Raw genomic sequence first — 16,694 nt, forward strand, 5'->3', positions numbered from 1 at the left:
TATATATATATATATATATATATATATATATATATAACAAGCGATGGAAGGCCTAGCATGACGACATAACAGGACAAAGAGTTTACGCTTCGCACACGATATCCCCTCGAGGTTTTACTCAAAACCGGCGTGACCAAACTCCTGCTTGCTTGCTTGCTTGCCTGCCGACTTGCTGCCATGCTTACTTGCTTGCTTGCTTGCTTCGGTAGCTCGCGTTTCGTTGGAGCGTGAAAATCGTAGTCTACAATGAGCAGTAGGAGTATGTTCAAGAAGTTCAAGAAGTAAGAATAAGAAATTGACCAATCATATTCGAATGTAAGAAGAATAATCGACTACGATTAATTTCTTACTCTTCCTTCCGTATAAACACTCTCCTACTGTCAATTGTAGATCACGTTAAAGGGCGATCGCGACGAGCAAGAAAAAATGTTCACTCGGCAGTTTTTTTTTTTTCGAGACAAATCGATTTTGGACGATCGCTCGAAAAATCGGGATATTTTATATTGCCGTTACCGGATGTAATTTCGGATTAGAGTTCGATTAGTTCGCATAGCAACGTTGCAGTTTTCGAAGCGAGAATGCTCTCTCGGTGTCGTCCACTTTCGCCGGTTGACCTTCGCGACGGCACTTTTCCAGCGAGAGTTCGTGAAACGAGTCTCCCGAGGTATCGGCGCTCAGTACCTGCGGCTTTAGCGCCTCGGCAAAGAAATAAAGAGCTCTGTCACCGTGCACTGTCACGAGGGTCGCCACGAACGTCATCATCAACCCGAAACCCCTCGGAACCGGCGGCTGCGAACCGCCGATTACCTCATTGTTGCTTTTAAACCGCGAGTGGAGTCACGGTTTTTGCGTAAAAGGCGCGCGCGAAACAGGATGTCGAGTCGGAGTCGCTGGCGATTGCGGAAATCGACCAGCGGCGGCAGCCGGTTGTTAAACATTCGAACACCGGTACACTATCGGTGAGTGTCGAATTTTTTTCCACTTCGCATTCCTTCACCCTGCACTTCGGATAATCGCGAGCGAGCCGAACGAGTTTGGTAAATTAATTGTGTAGACGCAAATAACGCACGTTATCATTTCCGAAATGAAAAATGCCAAAGTATTAAATTAATTAACATGTGAAATATAATAATTATCAATATGTTAAAATCGGTTCTACTGCCGGAGAAAAAGTTCACGGGCGGGCTCGATACAGAAAATTCGCTCTCCCGCGGTTAGGATGCCCGCCACGTACCACACGCACACGTGGACTGCGCGACAGTACGTCGCTGCAATTCATTGACAATTATAATTTTAATTAGCGTCGAACGGCGCCGCGTTCGGCACGGTTGTTCTCGGATGCGCTCGCTCTTGCTTGCTAGCTCTCAGACACGTTCCCATGATCGTTATACAGTGCATCACGAGAGTCACGATGACGCTGATCTGCTGGTAAAAATAAATCGCGGGATCTACGCGATCTTGTGCCGTAATTAGCGAGTCGCGTAACGTAAAAATAATGGCTCTGCGGAAAAGGTCGCGCTTGAATAATTTCGCACATGATGGTAATAATGTAAGAACAATCTCGCGATCGCGCGAGATTATTTGCATAATATCGTGGAGATGATTTTTTATTAAAATTCGCGCCGACTCGACGTTGCGAAATCGGAATCATTTCCAGCGAGAACCTGCCGTCGCGCTCATGAGATATTGATTATCGATTAATTTCGATCATCGATTTGTTTCACACGGGGCATAGTTAAAGCGCGACGATTTATTGCGTAATAAAGACCGTTCGTGTAGCGCGATTCTCCGGTGAACCAGCGATCGCTGCCATATTGCGCGCTCAGATAGATTATGGTGAAAGTGGCTGATTAGAATCGTCTTTCGCCGATTGTTTCGTAAACGCACCGATCAAGTTGCCGCAAAAACGCGCGAATTCGACGACGGGAGGATTTCCGCACGTGACAGCTATCGCGACTTTCAGACGGCATTTCTGCGGAATTCTCCCACGTCCGAATACTTGGGGCGTTAGAAAGCAAAATGTGTGAGAGAGAAAGAGAGAGAGAGAGAGAAAAAGAGAGAGAAGTAAGATGAAAGAAAAGTTTGAAGAGACCGGTTTGCGTCAGGCAGAGAGAAATTTCGCATCAGCGCAAACATCTCTCTTTCAATCAATCTCCGTCCTCGGACTGTCCACTTGGCAGTAGTTTCGTGCAAATCATACATCTTCAGAAATATTAATTTCCGCGAGATAACTTTTTCTCGACGAAGATGACTCGCAATGTGTGTTCGCGTGGTTCGCGATTTATCGGAGTAACTTTGTCACTCGCCGAAAGGCGAATCCACTTTCAACGAGCGATTTCTCGCGAACGATTCAACGTACGTAGACGGAGCGTCTAGCGGTATGCGCGCATAAAATGTGTGTGTGTGTGTGTATGTGTGTGATGCAAATATTTTTTATCTCGTTCAAAGAGTCGCGCTAAGATAAGCATCTGTGCCGGTAGCAACGGAAAAATCAAGAGATTTCTCGAGCGCCCTGCGAGAAGGAGAGGTGAGTCAAAAAGCTTCGCGAAAATTCAAACAGTGTCATCGGTCGATTTTTATCCGGCGACGATTAAGCGAAATACGAGTCGTGATGAACGCGATCTCAGCATGTTCGTAGTGACGGTAGACGGCGATAAAACGACGATGACCAGCTTGGCTTTCCATTATTCCCGACGTCCGACGTCAACAGCGACTTTCTCTATTGGCGCACCGGCGCCGTAAATCGACGCTCGTGAATGATAGGCGCACGTCGATGGACGCCCATGAATGCGGCATGGCTAAATCTATGAAGAAAATTGCCGCCGAAGTCAGCGTAATTTATCTCTCCGGCGAATTAGATCGATAATACACAGCTTAAACGTAACAAGCGTGGAGTTTCGTGGACGAGCGCGAAATTGTGTGTTTAGAAAGTTCCAAACGCGCGCTTTTGCATTTTGCGTGCAAAATTGACTGCATTATAAAGTCTAAATAAGCTCCTCGCAATTATATCGCGCGCGAACGTCCACTTTGAAAACACAGATCTCCTCGGAGGGAGAGAGAAAGAGAGAGAGAGAGAGAAAATACATGCGCATAAAATCGACCCGGTGCTTTCGTGGAGAGCGAACGTTTCGCTACGAATGCCAAGAATGTTGAACATTCGTGCATTATTCACGCGCTGTGCATCGTTAATTTGTGGAACGATTTCACGGTGTGCGAGGTGAGTGGGCGCGAGATAAATCGCGAAACGTTAAAACGCGCACACGCGCGGTTTAAAAGTGTGCGCCAAGTGCAGAAAAGCTCGCGGTATCCGCGTTGTGCAACTAAGACATGTCGCGCGGCAAAATCGCGAGCGCAATCGCAGCGTGAACGAGCCGAGCGAAGCGATGATATCGCTTTTCACGAGCAGCGGCGGAACAGAGAAGAGCCGCGTATTTCGCGAGAGATAATCCGGTTCCGCGCTCTAAAAAATACGATATCGAGGTCGACTTGACGCGCGACAGCCGAGAGGAGCCGCCGAAAATTCCTTTGTTCTCCTCGCGTGTCGTAGGAAATCGCAGATGACACGCGCGTGTAATCGACTTTGCGTTGCGTTCCTCGTGCGTCGAATAATAAAATTGCATAAATGAGCGTGTCACATACATATTTAATTGCGAGGAATAACTACATCCGGCGACCGGCATGTACGGAGTGTCTCGGAAATCGCGTACTTTCTCTTCCTCCGTCTCGGCGTCCAGACATCTTTCGAGGACCGACCGATCTCCGATACGTCCGTTACGTTGAAACGGAAGTCGCTGCCAAGTCAACGTGCTTCTTTTGTAACAATCGTAACTGGTGCGTGGGTGTGTGTATGATAATGGTTCAAACGTAAGTAGATATAAATTACAAATAATCAGGCATTGTTCTCGAGCAACTCTCCCTCGAACGGCCCCCATTCATGTACTCCGTTTTATCCGAAGCCTCGACTACAATATGCAGTCGCAGGGTCGTGTAGTCGTATAGCTCGCTCGAGTCGGCTCACTTCCAATTCCAGTGGCTACGATCAATCTGTCGCTGGCATTGGAAGTGGACCGAGCGACTGCGACTACACGACCCTGCGACCGCATTATAGACTTAAGCCTCTTTTCTGAAGAGACCTACGATTCGATTTCAAATTTCAATTTGTACCTTCTTTGCACCGCACAGAGAAAAGGGTTTATTTGGATTTGATCGGATTTCTTTAGTTGAAACCAACTTGTTAATAAACCTAACTTTCGAATATATAGTCATAAAAAGGCAGAACACGGTTATCTTAGTGCCATTATATTTATCTTTAGTCAATATACACAGAGAAAAAGGTTTCTTTAGATTTAATATTTCTATTTATTTGACTAAAATTTGTTTCATAGAAACAACATATACGAAATATTATTTGTTTGAATAAAAATTTTATTGTCTCATTCAAGGAAACTCTATTATTTAACAGAAAAAACGCTATTATTTGAAGTAATATCTTGTAACCAAATAAAATATTATTTGATTACAATAAATGTATAAAATGAAACAAATAATTTCTTTATACGAAATTATCTTTCGTTTCAAATAAATTTTTCTTTTTTATAAAAATACACATTCGTTGAAAAGTCTAATAATCGTACTTATTAATCGAAACATTAGTTTCTCTGAAGCATGCCAATGATGAAATTTGTTTGGACGCAATAAAATTTATTAAATTCGAAGAAATCTTTCTCTCAGCGTGTACAAAATAAAAACCAAACATTTTAGCCATCTTAGACCTTCTTCAGTGATATAAACAGTGGTATAAACACAATTTGAAAAGCATGAACAAGATTAATATCAAGAAGGCGACATAATAATTGAAACAACATTAAGGCCCGTTCAGAACGTATTCAAAACGCGTTTACAATGTTAGCGCGCTAACAAGTTAAGAGATATGAACATTCTCAATATCGCTTGTATTGTAAACACGATAATAACAATGCTCTATTAGGAGAAACCGATGATTACGCGTTTTTATAGCAAAATATCTACTTAGAACTACTAATAAATTAACTTGTTAACGCGCTAATATCGTTAAAAGCGTGTCCCAAATACGGGCCTGAATGTACAGGCCATCCAACCGAATTTATATCGAAATAAAACGTGAATGCGAAAATAAAAATTATAAATTACAAAATCGCACGCACGCAAATCTGATTCGATATGCCCAATAAATATCTTTGTAATAGCGAATAAATACATATGATGAATATCTTTACATCAAATAACATATTTCTTTTATATCTTTATCATTCAAAATATTATAATAGTTGTCCCAAGCGATTAATTATTTGAGAGAAGTGACACTACGTCAGAAAAATATTAAAGAAATTCTTTGTTTTTAGAACAATATTCAATATACAAGGATATAAATTTTTTTATTGAAAATGAAATGTTATTTTCTCTAAATAATATTGTTTTTCCCATCAAGCAACATAGCTTATTCTAATGAAACAACAATGAATGAACATTTTCATTCAAACAAAATGATATTTGATATTAAATTGTCATTTACATTAAACAAACCCAAGTCAAACAAACGCGTATACTAAATCCAAGGAAACATTTTTCTCGGTGCGTATGATCAACAGCAAGTATTCAAACACTGCGACGAGACAAGAGTGTTCAATCGAAATTTTCGCGCGATTCTTCGCTCACCCCATAAACGGAGAGCAGGCTTACAAAAATCATGCCGAGCATAAAACCGTTCTCGTTCCCTTCTCCTTCTTGTTCTTCGAGAGAAGAACAGAAAAATCAAGCCGGATCCCGACATCCGCGCGCGCGCGATATATACCTTCGCGTATTTGGCGTCTCTTTATAGGCTGCGGCGCGCCGGTGCGCCTTCTCCTCGCGTAGGTGTGAACCGGCACGATCAGTCGCGGCCTCGGAATGAGGAAGCCCCCCTGAGCGTTGCCGCTCGTCGGCTGGTTCACGTCCGAGCAGTCGCTGTCGGTGGTGCCGGTACTGCTGGATCCCCTGGACCGCACGTTCTCCCTCGTCGTGGACGGTCCAGTCGGACGTTCCTCCAGCTCGGTCACTAGCTGCGACATCATGTCGGCGTACGGCCGCCGGAAGGTCTCGTCCTCTTGTTGCCTGGAGGCAGCTCTGAGTCCGTTGCTGGCCTTACTGTTGTTGTTGGCCCAATTGACACCGCACTCTCGCCAGCTGGCTTCGTAGAGCAGCTCCATCGCCCTGCCGCGCGTCGCATCCGGGTCCAGGAGGAGTTCCGGGTCCTCCAAGACCGCCCGGCCGGGATAACTTCGGACCTTCATGACCCCGAGCGCGCGACTTGGGCGGGTCGGAAGAGAGGAATAGAGGAAGAAAGAGCGAGAGAAAGAGAGGTCGACCCCGTTTTCTTAGCTCAGCTCGAGACTTTCGCCCGGGACTTTTTCCCCGTGGTCCGCGAACTACTCGGCGCGCGCAAAGGTCAAAGGCCGATCGCCGTGCACGGCGATAATGCCGACGAAGCTTTCATCCGGTGCGACGGGACGTCGTCTGACGGTGTTTCCGCGCGGTCGAGCGCATCTTCCCCGACTCGCTCACTTCGCACGCTCGCGGTCTCGTCTGTCGCGAGCGAGCCTGCTGAGTTTGCGGAGCGTTAATGCGACATGCGGGAATGTTCCCGAGGATGGAGTGCCGCGGATGACAGCCGGTCGGTGCGGGAAGCTCCGGCCGAGGCCAGAGGCATCGTCGTGGACGCTGAAACTGGCAGCGGTCCAAGAAGATGATCGACTACCTCTCTGCGCGTCGGAGAGTCCGTCACTTGTCTTCGATTATCATCGAGTGCGGAAGCCGGAGCCGCTCGTCTTCTCCATGAGTGTTCCTCCGGATTTGTCGCGGGGAGGAAGAGGACGGACGAGTTGAAGAGAAGCCGAATCGATCTCGTTGCCGTTCTCGGATGAGGAAGTTCGATCGAACTGGCGTTCACCGCAGTTCACTCGCGACTCCCGTCGTCCGGTCGCTGACGGTTTTGGTACGTCGCGGAAAGCCGCGCGGGAAACCTTGCCATCGCCAACACCAGCCAAATGCGTTGTCGATCGCGAATCCCGCGCGCGAGAACCTCTCGCGAGTTGTACGCAGGATGCACTTCCGTCGAGTGTCGTTCTCTCTCTCTCTCTCCCGTACGATCCTTTTTCGTTTCTCAGGAACGACGTGAATCGGCGCGACGTGCGAATCCTTCAGCGAAGATGCGAAAAAAACGCCGGGACCCTACGATCGCGAGTCGATCGATGATCCCCGATGAATCCTGGCTGCTTTCGCGAAAGGACTCTCTTTCTTCTTCGTGAGAGAACGAACGAACGAAGATTCGACAGATCGATTCGCCACTTCGCGTAGGCGTCGTCGCGAACGACGTGCCTTCCAGGCGCGAGATCCTGCAAGAGGTCCTGCCGAAGGAGGGCACCGAGCGGTCACGAGCCTCCGCGTCGCGACTGACGCTCACTGACAGCGTTCGCGACTGGTGAAAAGTATGCCCGTGAGCGGCGAACAGCACCACGAGAAACTCCCCTTCCCTCGACGAGACGCGGGAGTCCCCACCATAGTTCGGTCGCGACTCGTGAGAGAAAGGACAGCGGTTCTCAATTCTCGCCATTCTCGCCCCCGCAGCTCGCCCACGGGCGAGGGGGCAGCGGCGTCTCTTTGCGACGGAGACCGCGACACCGAATTTAACGACGAGATCCTGTTAACTGCTTTACCGCGGAACGAGAGGTGTGAGGAAACCGAGGAAGATAAAGACCTTTCACCGCGCTAGAGAAAGATAATATTGATCTAAAAGGATTTCTCTCCGCGAGAATAAAAAAATAGCACCTCACGCAGATCACACTTTTTTGCCGGGATACATCGATACTTGATATTTTTCATCGGCACCAGATCCTGATTCCCTATTTTGCGACAATGCATTTCTGTTTCTTTGGCAAATTTCGACTGAACACGAGTCTCGCTTTTGAGTGTTCGAATACGTGTGCGTTGTGACTGATTAAGTTAACCAACGATAATTTAAGTGGGTTATAAGGTGAAATGAATTTCTCATAAAAATTCAATGAAATTTATACCGAGCGTACATTGGAATATTATCCAACTGCTCGTGCAATTAGAAAAAGATTGACCATTCGAGAACTGAAATATTTGTAAATAAAGTTGACATTTTTTTATATTACCTTGCTTTTTTTAGCTTCTATTTTTAATATACTCTAAACTAAAAAAAAAAATTTTGTGGAAAAACTACTATGATATTAAAAACTAGTACACACACATTATACATAAATTTCAAAATTATTGACTATTTTGTCTCAAAAATGTAGCAGTGTAAAGTTCACAACTTAGAATAATATTCGAAATACATATATATATGCAAAAATAACAATAATACTTTCGTATTTGTAATATTATGCGCATATATTTACTTCAATTTTATTCCAAAAATTAACATTTATTATTTAGACATAATGAAATAAATATATAAGAACATAATTTTGCTCATTAAATACCAAATTTATGAATGGCTCCCCCTTGATGCGCCGCTGAAAATACGACACTGAGCCTAGCAATCTCCTTCAGTTAAAACATTAAAAATTTATCGATTTTTTAAGATTGATTTTTAACGACGTTCGTTTCGTTTCTTCTCATATCACAATAAATACCACGGCGAAGATTCTCTCGTGATTCCTTCGCAGCGCTGAGCAATGTTAACGTGCATGATACGCATAATGCATTGTGCACACAGAGCGCGCAACGGCGAAGAACGTGCGGGCCACCGTTCGGTTACGTGACACGACACGGATGAGTGATAACACTAATAATCGGATCAGCCGTAGAGAAGCGACGCGAGCATCGCGTTTTTCCGTGAAAGTAAAACCCCGACACGCCGTTCATTACGAAATAACATCGAGGCGATGCTTTGTCTGGCAGAAATCAAGTTCCGGCAGGAAAGGAGATTCTCATATTGGAGCAACCGGCTGAGCGTGATTGCCTTTACATAAATTTGATTTCAGTGCGGTGCCAGCATAAAGACGTAAACAAATCGAGACGAACAGTGTTCTCGTGTATTCGTTTCCATTTTGCGGAATAATTGTGCGTATTATCGCTTATGCAATGAAAAATGGGCGAGAAGCATATTTTGCACGAACGCGAGTTATCTCCGTTCCGTTTATGCCGTCAATTGCCACTGAGTCTTATTTAAGCTCGCCATTAACGTCATTTCGTCTAATGAGGAAATTATTGGGATTATCCTTCCGCGATTTTAGTCGTGCGAATCACGAATGTATCGATAAAAGATTTCAAAAATGAACAGTTGAATGTGTAAAGAGTAATATTTTTTTTATTTTTAAGTCGCGTGTTCTTTTTAGGCTCGCAATGTTTATTTACCACTCGGAACGTGATTTACGATGCTTTACGAATCTCTCCGACGAAATTATTCTATCTGGTATGTGAAATGCGTTTGCTCACCCTCCATAACGAAGACAGTAGACCCGACATCGCCTTCCTTTATGATTACCGAGCCAGCCGGAAACGTTACGGGGTGCATGCAATCGACGATCTCCCGGATCTGCGTGCGTTCCAGATTTTTCATGAAGTCATTGTCCAGTATAGCAGCCTTGATCAATTCACGAGACCTTGAAACAAACGAGGATCCCGTTAAGTCTCTACTTCTCTTCTGCGTGCTAAAAAAGTGACATTTCTAACAACAGCAAATGATTAATAAATATAATAGGCTAGACTCCCGGAACTGAAACGAACGTGAAATTATCGAGGTAAAAAAAAGATAATTATAACATATTGCGTAAAATAATAACATGCTTCCGGGAGATTTTCACGCTCATAGTTGGGTTTTTTTTCTTACAGAGTATGCTAACATTAATATCTTCTCGAATATATTTATAATCAAATTCCGTTTACAGCCATAAAATCATTCATGCGCAGTTACCGCTCCCAGTGAGAGAAAGAAAAATACCTTAATTAGACTCGCTCTACCATTAACGACCGCATCAACATTATGGGATTTAAGTCCGATTCCTGATTATATATTGCCGACATCGTATTGCTCGAGTTGCGGCAATTTAAATGAAATAGCCGTTAGTTTATAGCGTACGACGAATCTTCGAACTTTCGATTCGTTGCTTATTATTTTTCTTAACGGTACTGTATACTTTGTTCAATTTTATCCGTGAATCATACGTAAATTCACTTATATCACAATAAACATATTTTCTTCTATAGCCTCTCTTGAACTTATCTGTCTATCAAATGTAAAAAAAAAAGTTAAATCGAATCGTCAATCGAAATCAATCGCTCCCACTGAGGCTGTGTTCGTATGTTCACTGCTAGTACTGAAAATCTATAATATACATAACACGAACTATACGCAGAAAAAAGTGCTAGATTCAAGTAAATAATTATTCCAATACTTCTTGGCACACTTGGATTAAATTAATATTTACTTGATTAAAGTAAAATATTTTCCGATTATATTAATTTCAAATAAAATACTCGATCCAAATAAAATTTGTTTAATGAAAGTAAAAATATGCCAATGAATAATTATTTATTTCAAATCTAGCACTTTTTTTCTGTGTAGATCTCTAGTAGTAGTAGTGTATATGCGAGCACAGCCTGACACGTGCAATGAAAAAAATGTCCAATCATGTCTGGTCGGATAATCCAATTAAAAAATAACAAACGGATATATCCGATCAAGTGCGATGTCCGATCAAGTCGTGTCTTTATGCGATGAAAATTACAACGGATATACGAAAAACGACTAATTTTTCGATTAGGTTTCATCGGTAATTTCATCGGATATTTCATCAGATAAGTGTCCATTACTTAATCGAATGATAAAAATAACAATCGGATACACCATTTGATCGGTTCGTCCGACGGAAATTTTTCTCAGTGTGCGACAACGAAAATAACTAAAAATGAAATAAACAAAATTGCTGTTGGGAAGGGGGGAGAGGGGTTCAGTTCAGAAGAGAGCCGAATCGAGAATGAAAGAAAACGGACAACGAAAAGAGCCAAACGCGAGAACACATCCAAGGCACATCATCATCATCATCTAATCTTTGCGTCTTGGCAAACTTCACCACCGGTTTCGCGTCGCTTCGCAGGGGCAGCGGTTCCGCCGATATCGCCTGCCGTTTCGATCTCTGATTCGCGCCGGCGGAGCCGGCGGCCAAGCTCTGATCGACGATTTGCCGGAACCTCTCGACCTCCTTCTGAAGGTAGCAGATCAGGGCGTCGCGTTCCTCGAGCGCCCGCTCGAGCACCTCGATGGTCTCGTCGCGACGTCGCAACGCCTCCGTCCGCTCGTACAGGAGCCTCTTGAGGTCACGTATCGAATCCATTCCCCTGGCTCTCGAGCCGCGCGAATTTCGTGGAGGGACACTCTTCGACAAATGTCGCGCACGCGATCTCGTGCGTGCTATGAGGACACGATCAAGACGGCGAGGACGACGGCGATGATGTCACGCTGCACTTTCGTTCCCCGATGGAGCCATCGTCGAATAGCGGCACTGTCAGTCAGTATTAATCATACTCGCATGAGCACTCGGGCTGGTCTTACGGCTTACGTGTCACGGAGTGACAATTGCGTGCTCGTCAAGAGCATAATAATTTCTTCGTTTACCCCCCGCGCGCGTCGTTGTGTGTGTGTGTGTGTGTGTGTCGCGTTAACGATCAGTTATTATCGGACGGGCGATTAACTTTGAAGCGGAGAGGGGCCGAGCTAGAGATTTCATTCTTGTCGAAATCTTGCCGCACCGTTACGTCTGCTTTAGATGCTGATGAACGCTCTGATAACGCTCGAGAGAGAGAGAGAGAGAGAGAGAGACGTGAGTTCTCTCTTAGAATTAATTTTTGGAAAACGCGACAAGGCCGAGAGAACACACGGAGCACTTCGGGAGGGAAATTAGCGCGACGTTGAGATACAATTCGATACTTTTAGCACGACGTTGAGGTACTTTCAATACAATTCGCAACGTCGCGAGTATTAATAGACAGAAGAAAGATCAAACGCGCGAAATTCGAGCCTCTGTCGAACGTCGTCGGGGACGATTCCAAAAGCCAGCGGAAGATATATTTACTTCTTCGGTAATAAGCCAAAGTTAGAAACAAGCCGGTTACATAAGAAGCTGGACACGAATGGGCCTTCTCAGAGGAAGGCAACAAGAAGCGCATCTTCTGAGAGAAACATCTCCGAAGTAACAGCTGTTAATCGAGAGAGGTATAAACCACATCGCGTAATCGCGGATAAGAGGTGCTCTCGCATAATTATTCGTGACGGACGAGACGATCGTCTACTGATATCACGATCGGCGACGGTTCGTGCGTCTAACGACAGACTTAATGATTAACGACGAACGCGGCTTGCAAAAAACTCCACGTGAATAATCATTCGACGATACGTTGTCGGGAGTACGACACTATATATATCGCGTGTTTGTGATCGTGCTGATTGAGAGGAAATATTTTTATTATTATCTTCGACACTTTCTGCATTTTTTTTTCACGAAGAAACACGACGATTCAATATAACGTTAATCTGAAAATAAATTCAGACCGAAGAAGTGCGACCAAACACCGGCAATTACATGTTTCAGAAATTGAAATATTTCACATACGCAGAAAAAAACTTCGATTCCCGCAACTGATTAGAGACCAAATGAAGACTCGGTGACGGGAAATAATACTCTGTTACCGCAAGGAAAAAATAATTATAGTTTCTGCGATTGAATAGGGGCCAGATGAAAACTCGGTGACGAGAAATGATGCCTCTGTTACCGCGACTGAGAACATTCGTGTGAATATTCCAGCCACACTAAAACTCGGTCGCGACAAGTGAGAGCAATTGGCCGAATAGAAACCTCCTACGGGAATCTTTCTGTTCCTACAATCGAGTTTTCGTCTGAATCCACGGCACGGAGAAAAATTTGTGATAAAATTGCCACTAAATTTTGTAATGTTGGACAATACCGGAATTGTAACTGAAATTATGATATGTAATCTTTATATATCATATATATAAAGATTATAACACACATCATGATTTCAGTCATAATTTCGGTATGGTCCAACATTATAAAATTTCGTGGCAATTTTTACTACGACATTTTCTCCATGCAGCAGAAAATTCAGTTACACGGAATTGTATTTTCCTTGTAATCTCTCTCTCTCTCTCTCTCTCTCTCTCTTTTTTTCTCTCAAGTTGACAATCGATCCTATATAACGAATGTATACAAAATTGCCGACGGAGTTGGTTGCGTAGTAATAAAATTAAAAAAAAAAACAAGAGAGAGGGGATATCTAGAAGCAAATATTCGCTTTTACGATCAATTTGCTTCAATCAAGGCAATCTATATCGCTAACGTAACGTTTCAAAATGACGAGCACTAATTCCACTCGCATGTCCCGCGATTGTTTTCTCATTTGCCGAATCATTGCGAAGGAGTCGCACAAGCGAAGTCAAAAACTATTGAAAAGAATGGAAGACGTGATATAAATTGCGTGAGTATGTACACTGGTATCGCTAGTTTATTATAAGCACACGCTCTCACACAGAATCTCCGCCGTCTTTTTGATACTTTATTAAACATTGCTCAATTCGGAGCAGACTATCAACAGCACCTCGTTCAATCTGTTTTAATCAAACCATTGATCTACAGCATCGCGCACGACGCCCGACGAGAACGATCAGCATCAACTGACTAGCATATCTCCCGCAACCGTCTATATGTTATATCAACCAAATCGAGAGGAAAAAAGAAGCGATCGCGTGGACGTTTATCAGCGAAGGAAAAATCCCACGAAACGTCGAAGCTACGATTTAAAGATCGACGATGTTAAGCCTTAATATTAATTTCCCTTTTCGACACAGAGTAGCTCGTAAAAAAATCGCAAGTTTCATGTTAACATTCAATAACGGTCTCTCATTAGCGAGAGAACACTTCGACACTGAACAGAAACTGCGGCCGGCACGGTTTCCGTCGAGTTCAGTCCTTAATGATGATGATGATGATGATAATGATGATGATGATGATGATGATGATGATAATGATGATGATGATGATGATAATTCGCGAAAAAAAGATCTTATGTCGATCGTCAAGTTTTCACTTTTCGCGAATAAGCACGGCGATAACTTGAGATGCGTCCGCAGCATCAAACTCCGAACTCACCAAAACTCACGACGATCTCGATTTCTCGAGTTAAAGGTCAAATTTAGAGCGATCACGCGGCACTAGAAAAACTGCGCGAACCGATGCTCAAAAGTGACACGATCGAACTGATCAATCAGCAAAGAGAGATCCACGAGGAGGAGGACCACGCGCGCCACGAGGCAGAAGGCCGCTGCTCCGAGTTTGCGTGTAGGACAGCAACGACTAACGATCGTATAGTACGCGGACCGGCTATTTTTACGTTTTAATCGCGACTTGCGGCTTCCTCGAAGCGCGCATACTCCCGCCGTCACCGCCTCCACGAGGTCGCCTTGGCAGCCAATTAAAAAAATGGTCTCTCGCTCCCTCCTTTCACCGATCATTTTGGCCCTCCGATCGACGCGCGCGGCCGATTACCACGCCGTATGTACGTGTGTAGCGATCTCTTCGAGAATACGTGAGATTACTACTGTTGCGCATCGACAATGTCGTAAGTGGAGTTCGAACGACTCTGTCGACGTTACTCCGCTACGGAGAATAGAAAAATCGTATTCCAATCGGTACCGTCCCGTAAATTTTTCCGCACAGAAAAAGAATGGTCTTAAATCAATGGTAAATGTTCTTATGTATATAAGCAAAAATATTATAATATTCTTAGATGATTTTTTGTCTTGAATTGAGTGAAAATAATACTTGCATAAAATTCAACCAAATCAAAAGTAAAAATTTTCTAAGAAGGTTATAGTATTCTCGCTTATATACATGAGGATATCTATTATACAGTGGTACACAAAATTCTATCCGAAAAGCGATAGCACGTCTCCCGAAGATTTTCTCGTATTGAACACGATACCGTTGCTTGGCACGTTAACATTTTTAAATGAAAGGGTTAAAAAATGATGTTTTTTGCCACTTTTAACATTTTTTTTTACGGCAGAAAAAAACATTAAAAATGGCCAAAAACGATATTTTTTACCAATTTCACTCCAATTTACTCCAAATCCTGACGTGCTAGACAAATTCTGCCAACGGCATCATGTTCAGCGCGAAAAAATATTCGGGAAACGTACTATCGCACTTCGGAGAGAAGAAAAGGTGATTCTTTGTCCAACTATGTTACTGATTTAAGATTAATTTTTTTCCGTACGCGAGTTACATCGACTTCGCGTTTTGAATGAAAAAAAAATTTTTTTCTGACCACGATTTGACCTATAAATCAATCAGTTTATTTTCGACGGATAAAGCTGAACATCCGGGAGCAGCTACGCCATTGGTGTGCGCGAGTAGGTGCGTTTTGTCAGTCTGCTTTGCGTCGGCGAATGCCCCGAGCGATTTGTCTCGTGTGCCGATGCGCCCTACATACGAAACCGGCCGGTTACGGCCCTGACGGCTCCCTTGACTTTGGTATGTCGCGACGACCGTCAGGAGAAAAAGCGTTAGTTTGTCGCGAGGAAAGCACAAGGAAAAACCAGCGGGTTCACAGTACCGCGTCCTGATATTCCCGGCTGTTCTCGCTGAATCACCCGCTTTTCACCCATGCCTAATTTACAATCCCGCGCGCCTTTATCTTCCAAGACATCAATAAACCCCGCGTTATGGCCAACAGGTTGCGGAATCACTTTCCCGACAAGCCGATTACTCTGTCGATTCCGTAAATCTCGCGCGCCGAGACTGTCCTCCGGATTTACGAGCGCGATAAATACATGCTTGCGCGTAGATCGTTGGGCCAATGTTGATCCTGTCTTTGATCGTCGGCTCTGATTCACGCACGCTCTTCCCGCGTAAACTCGGATTCAGCCCGCGCCGCGTGCCGCACGTCGAGCGGGCACCTTGTTGAATAACGAATGACGACATGCCTATTGTGTATTTCGTCGGCGCAAATCACGAGAGCGTTGCGAAACGCTGAAAAAAAAGGTGGGAGAAAATCGCCGACGCGCCTAGTCGCTTTAGTCGGTTACTGTGCGAACACATGGAGATCTCTCGTTCACTCGGTCGATTTAACGACAGTTCGCGTCAAAAGTACGCGGTGTAAAACGCGGAGTAAATTAACAAGAACTGGCGGTTACGTTTGCACGGTTACGAGTTCGATAAAGGGGCAGCGAGAGAGCGTACAGCTGTCAGTCGCGAATTTCGCTATTTTGAGACTCGTGGCTATTAAGAGACGTAACAAGCCGAACCGCGATGACACTGGTGTGGACTTTTTTCTCTGTTTTTTTCTTTCTCTTCTCGACAACGCCTATTCCACGCCAAGAAAGATACACGTGCGCGATTGACGAGGCCTAGCCTCACTTTCAGAGCTACTTTCCTAAGAACGCACGGCGTAAAGGCCGCCGGCGCACGATGCGTAAGTCGAAGGATAACGGTGCGATACAATTATTCAGATTTAGTATCGAATTTACATCCGATTTAAATTCCGGCTCGACACGTGAAATATTATTTTTTTTCGCAATGTTACGCTGCGAACGAGCGACGAAACCTCGTGTCGAAATTTCTCGCGGCTCATACGGG

General features: G+C 44.3%; 1 protein-coding gene across 3 annotated transcripts in view; it reads right to left on the reverse strand.

The window, feature by feature from the left end:
• The window catches only part of LOC106741445 (cGMP-dependent protein kinase, isozyme 2 forms cD4/T1/T3A/T3B-like), a 47,780-nt gene that overhangs the window by 12,946 nt on the left and 18,140 nt on the right, over positions 1-16,694 (reverse strand). Inside the window, exons 1-2 of one of the 3 annotated variants that reach the window (XM_014613493.1) lie at positions 11,095-11,446; positions 9,481-9,647 (exon numbers count right to left, since the gene is read on the reverse strand). In XM_014613493.1, the coding sequence (XP_014468979.1) occupies positions 9,481-9,647; positions 11,095-11,378 (451 nt within the window). In that variant the 5' untranslated portion in view covers positions 11,379-11,446. Of the gene's footprint in view, positions 1-5,830; positions 7,449-9,480; positions 9,648-11,094; positions 11,447-16,694 lie in introns of those variants that run through there. The other 2 variants (XM_014613491.1, XM_014613492.1) reach the window with 2 other exon arrangements.

This window comes from Dinoponera quadriceps, unplaced genomic scaffold, assembly GCF_001313825.1.
Source record: "Dinoponera quadriceps isolate SergipeBrazil2010 unplaced genomic scaffold, ASM131382v1 scaffold405, whole genome shotgun sequence".
NCBI classification, from domain to species: Eukaryota; Metazoa; Arthropoda; class Insecta; order Hymenoptera; family Formicidae; genus Dinoponera; species Dinoponera quadriceps.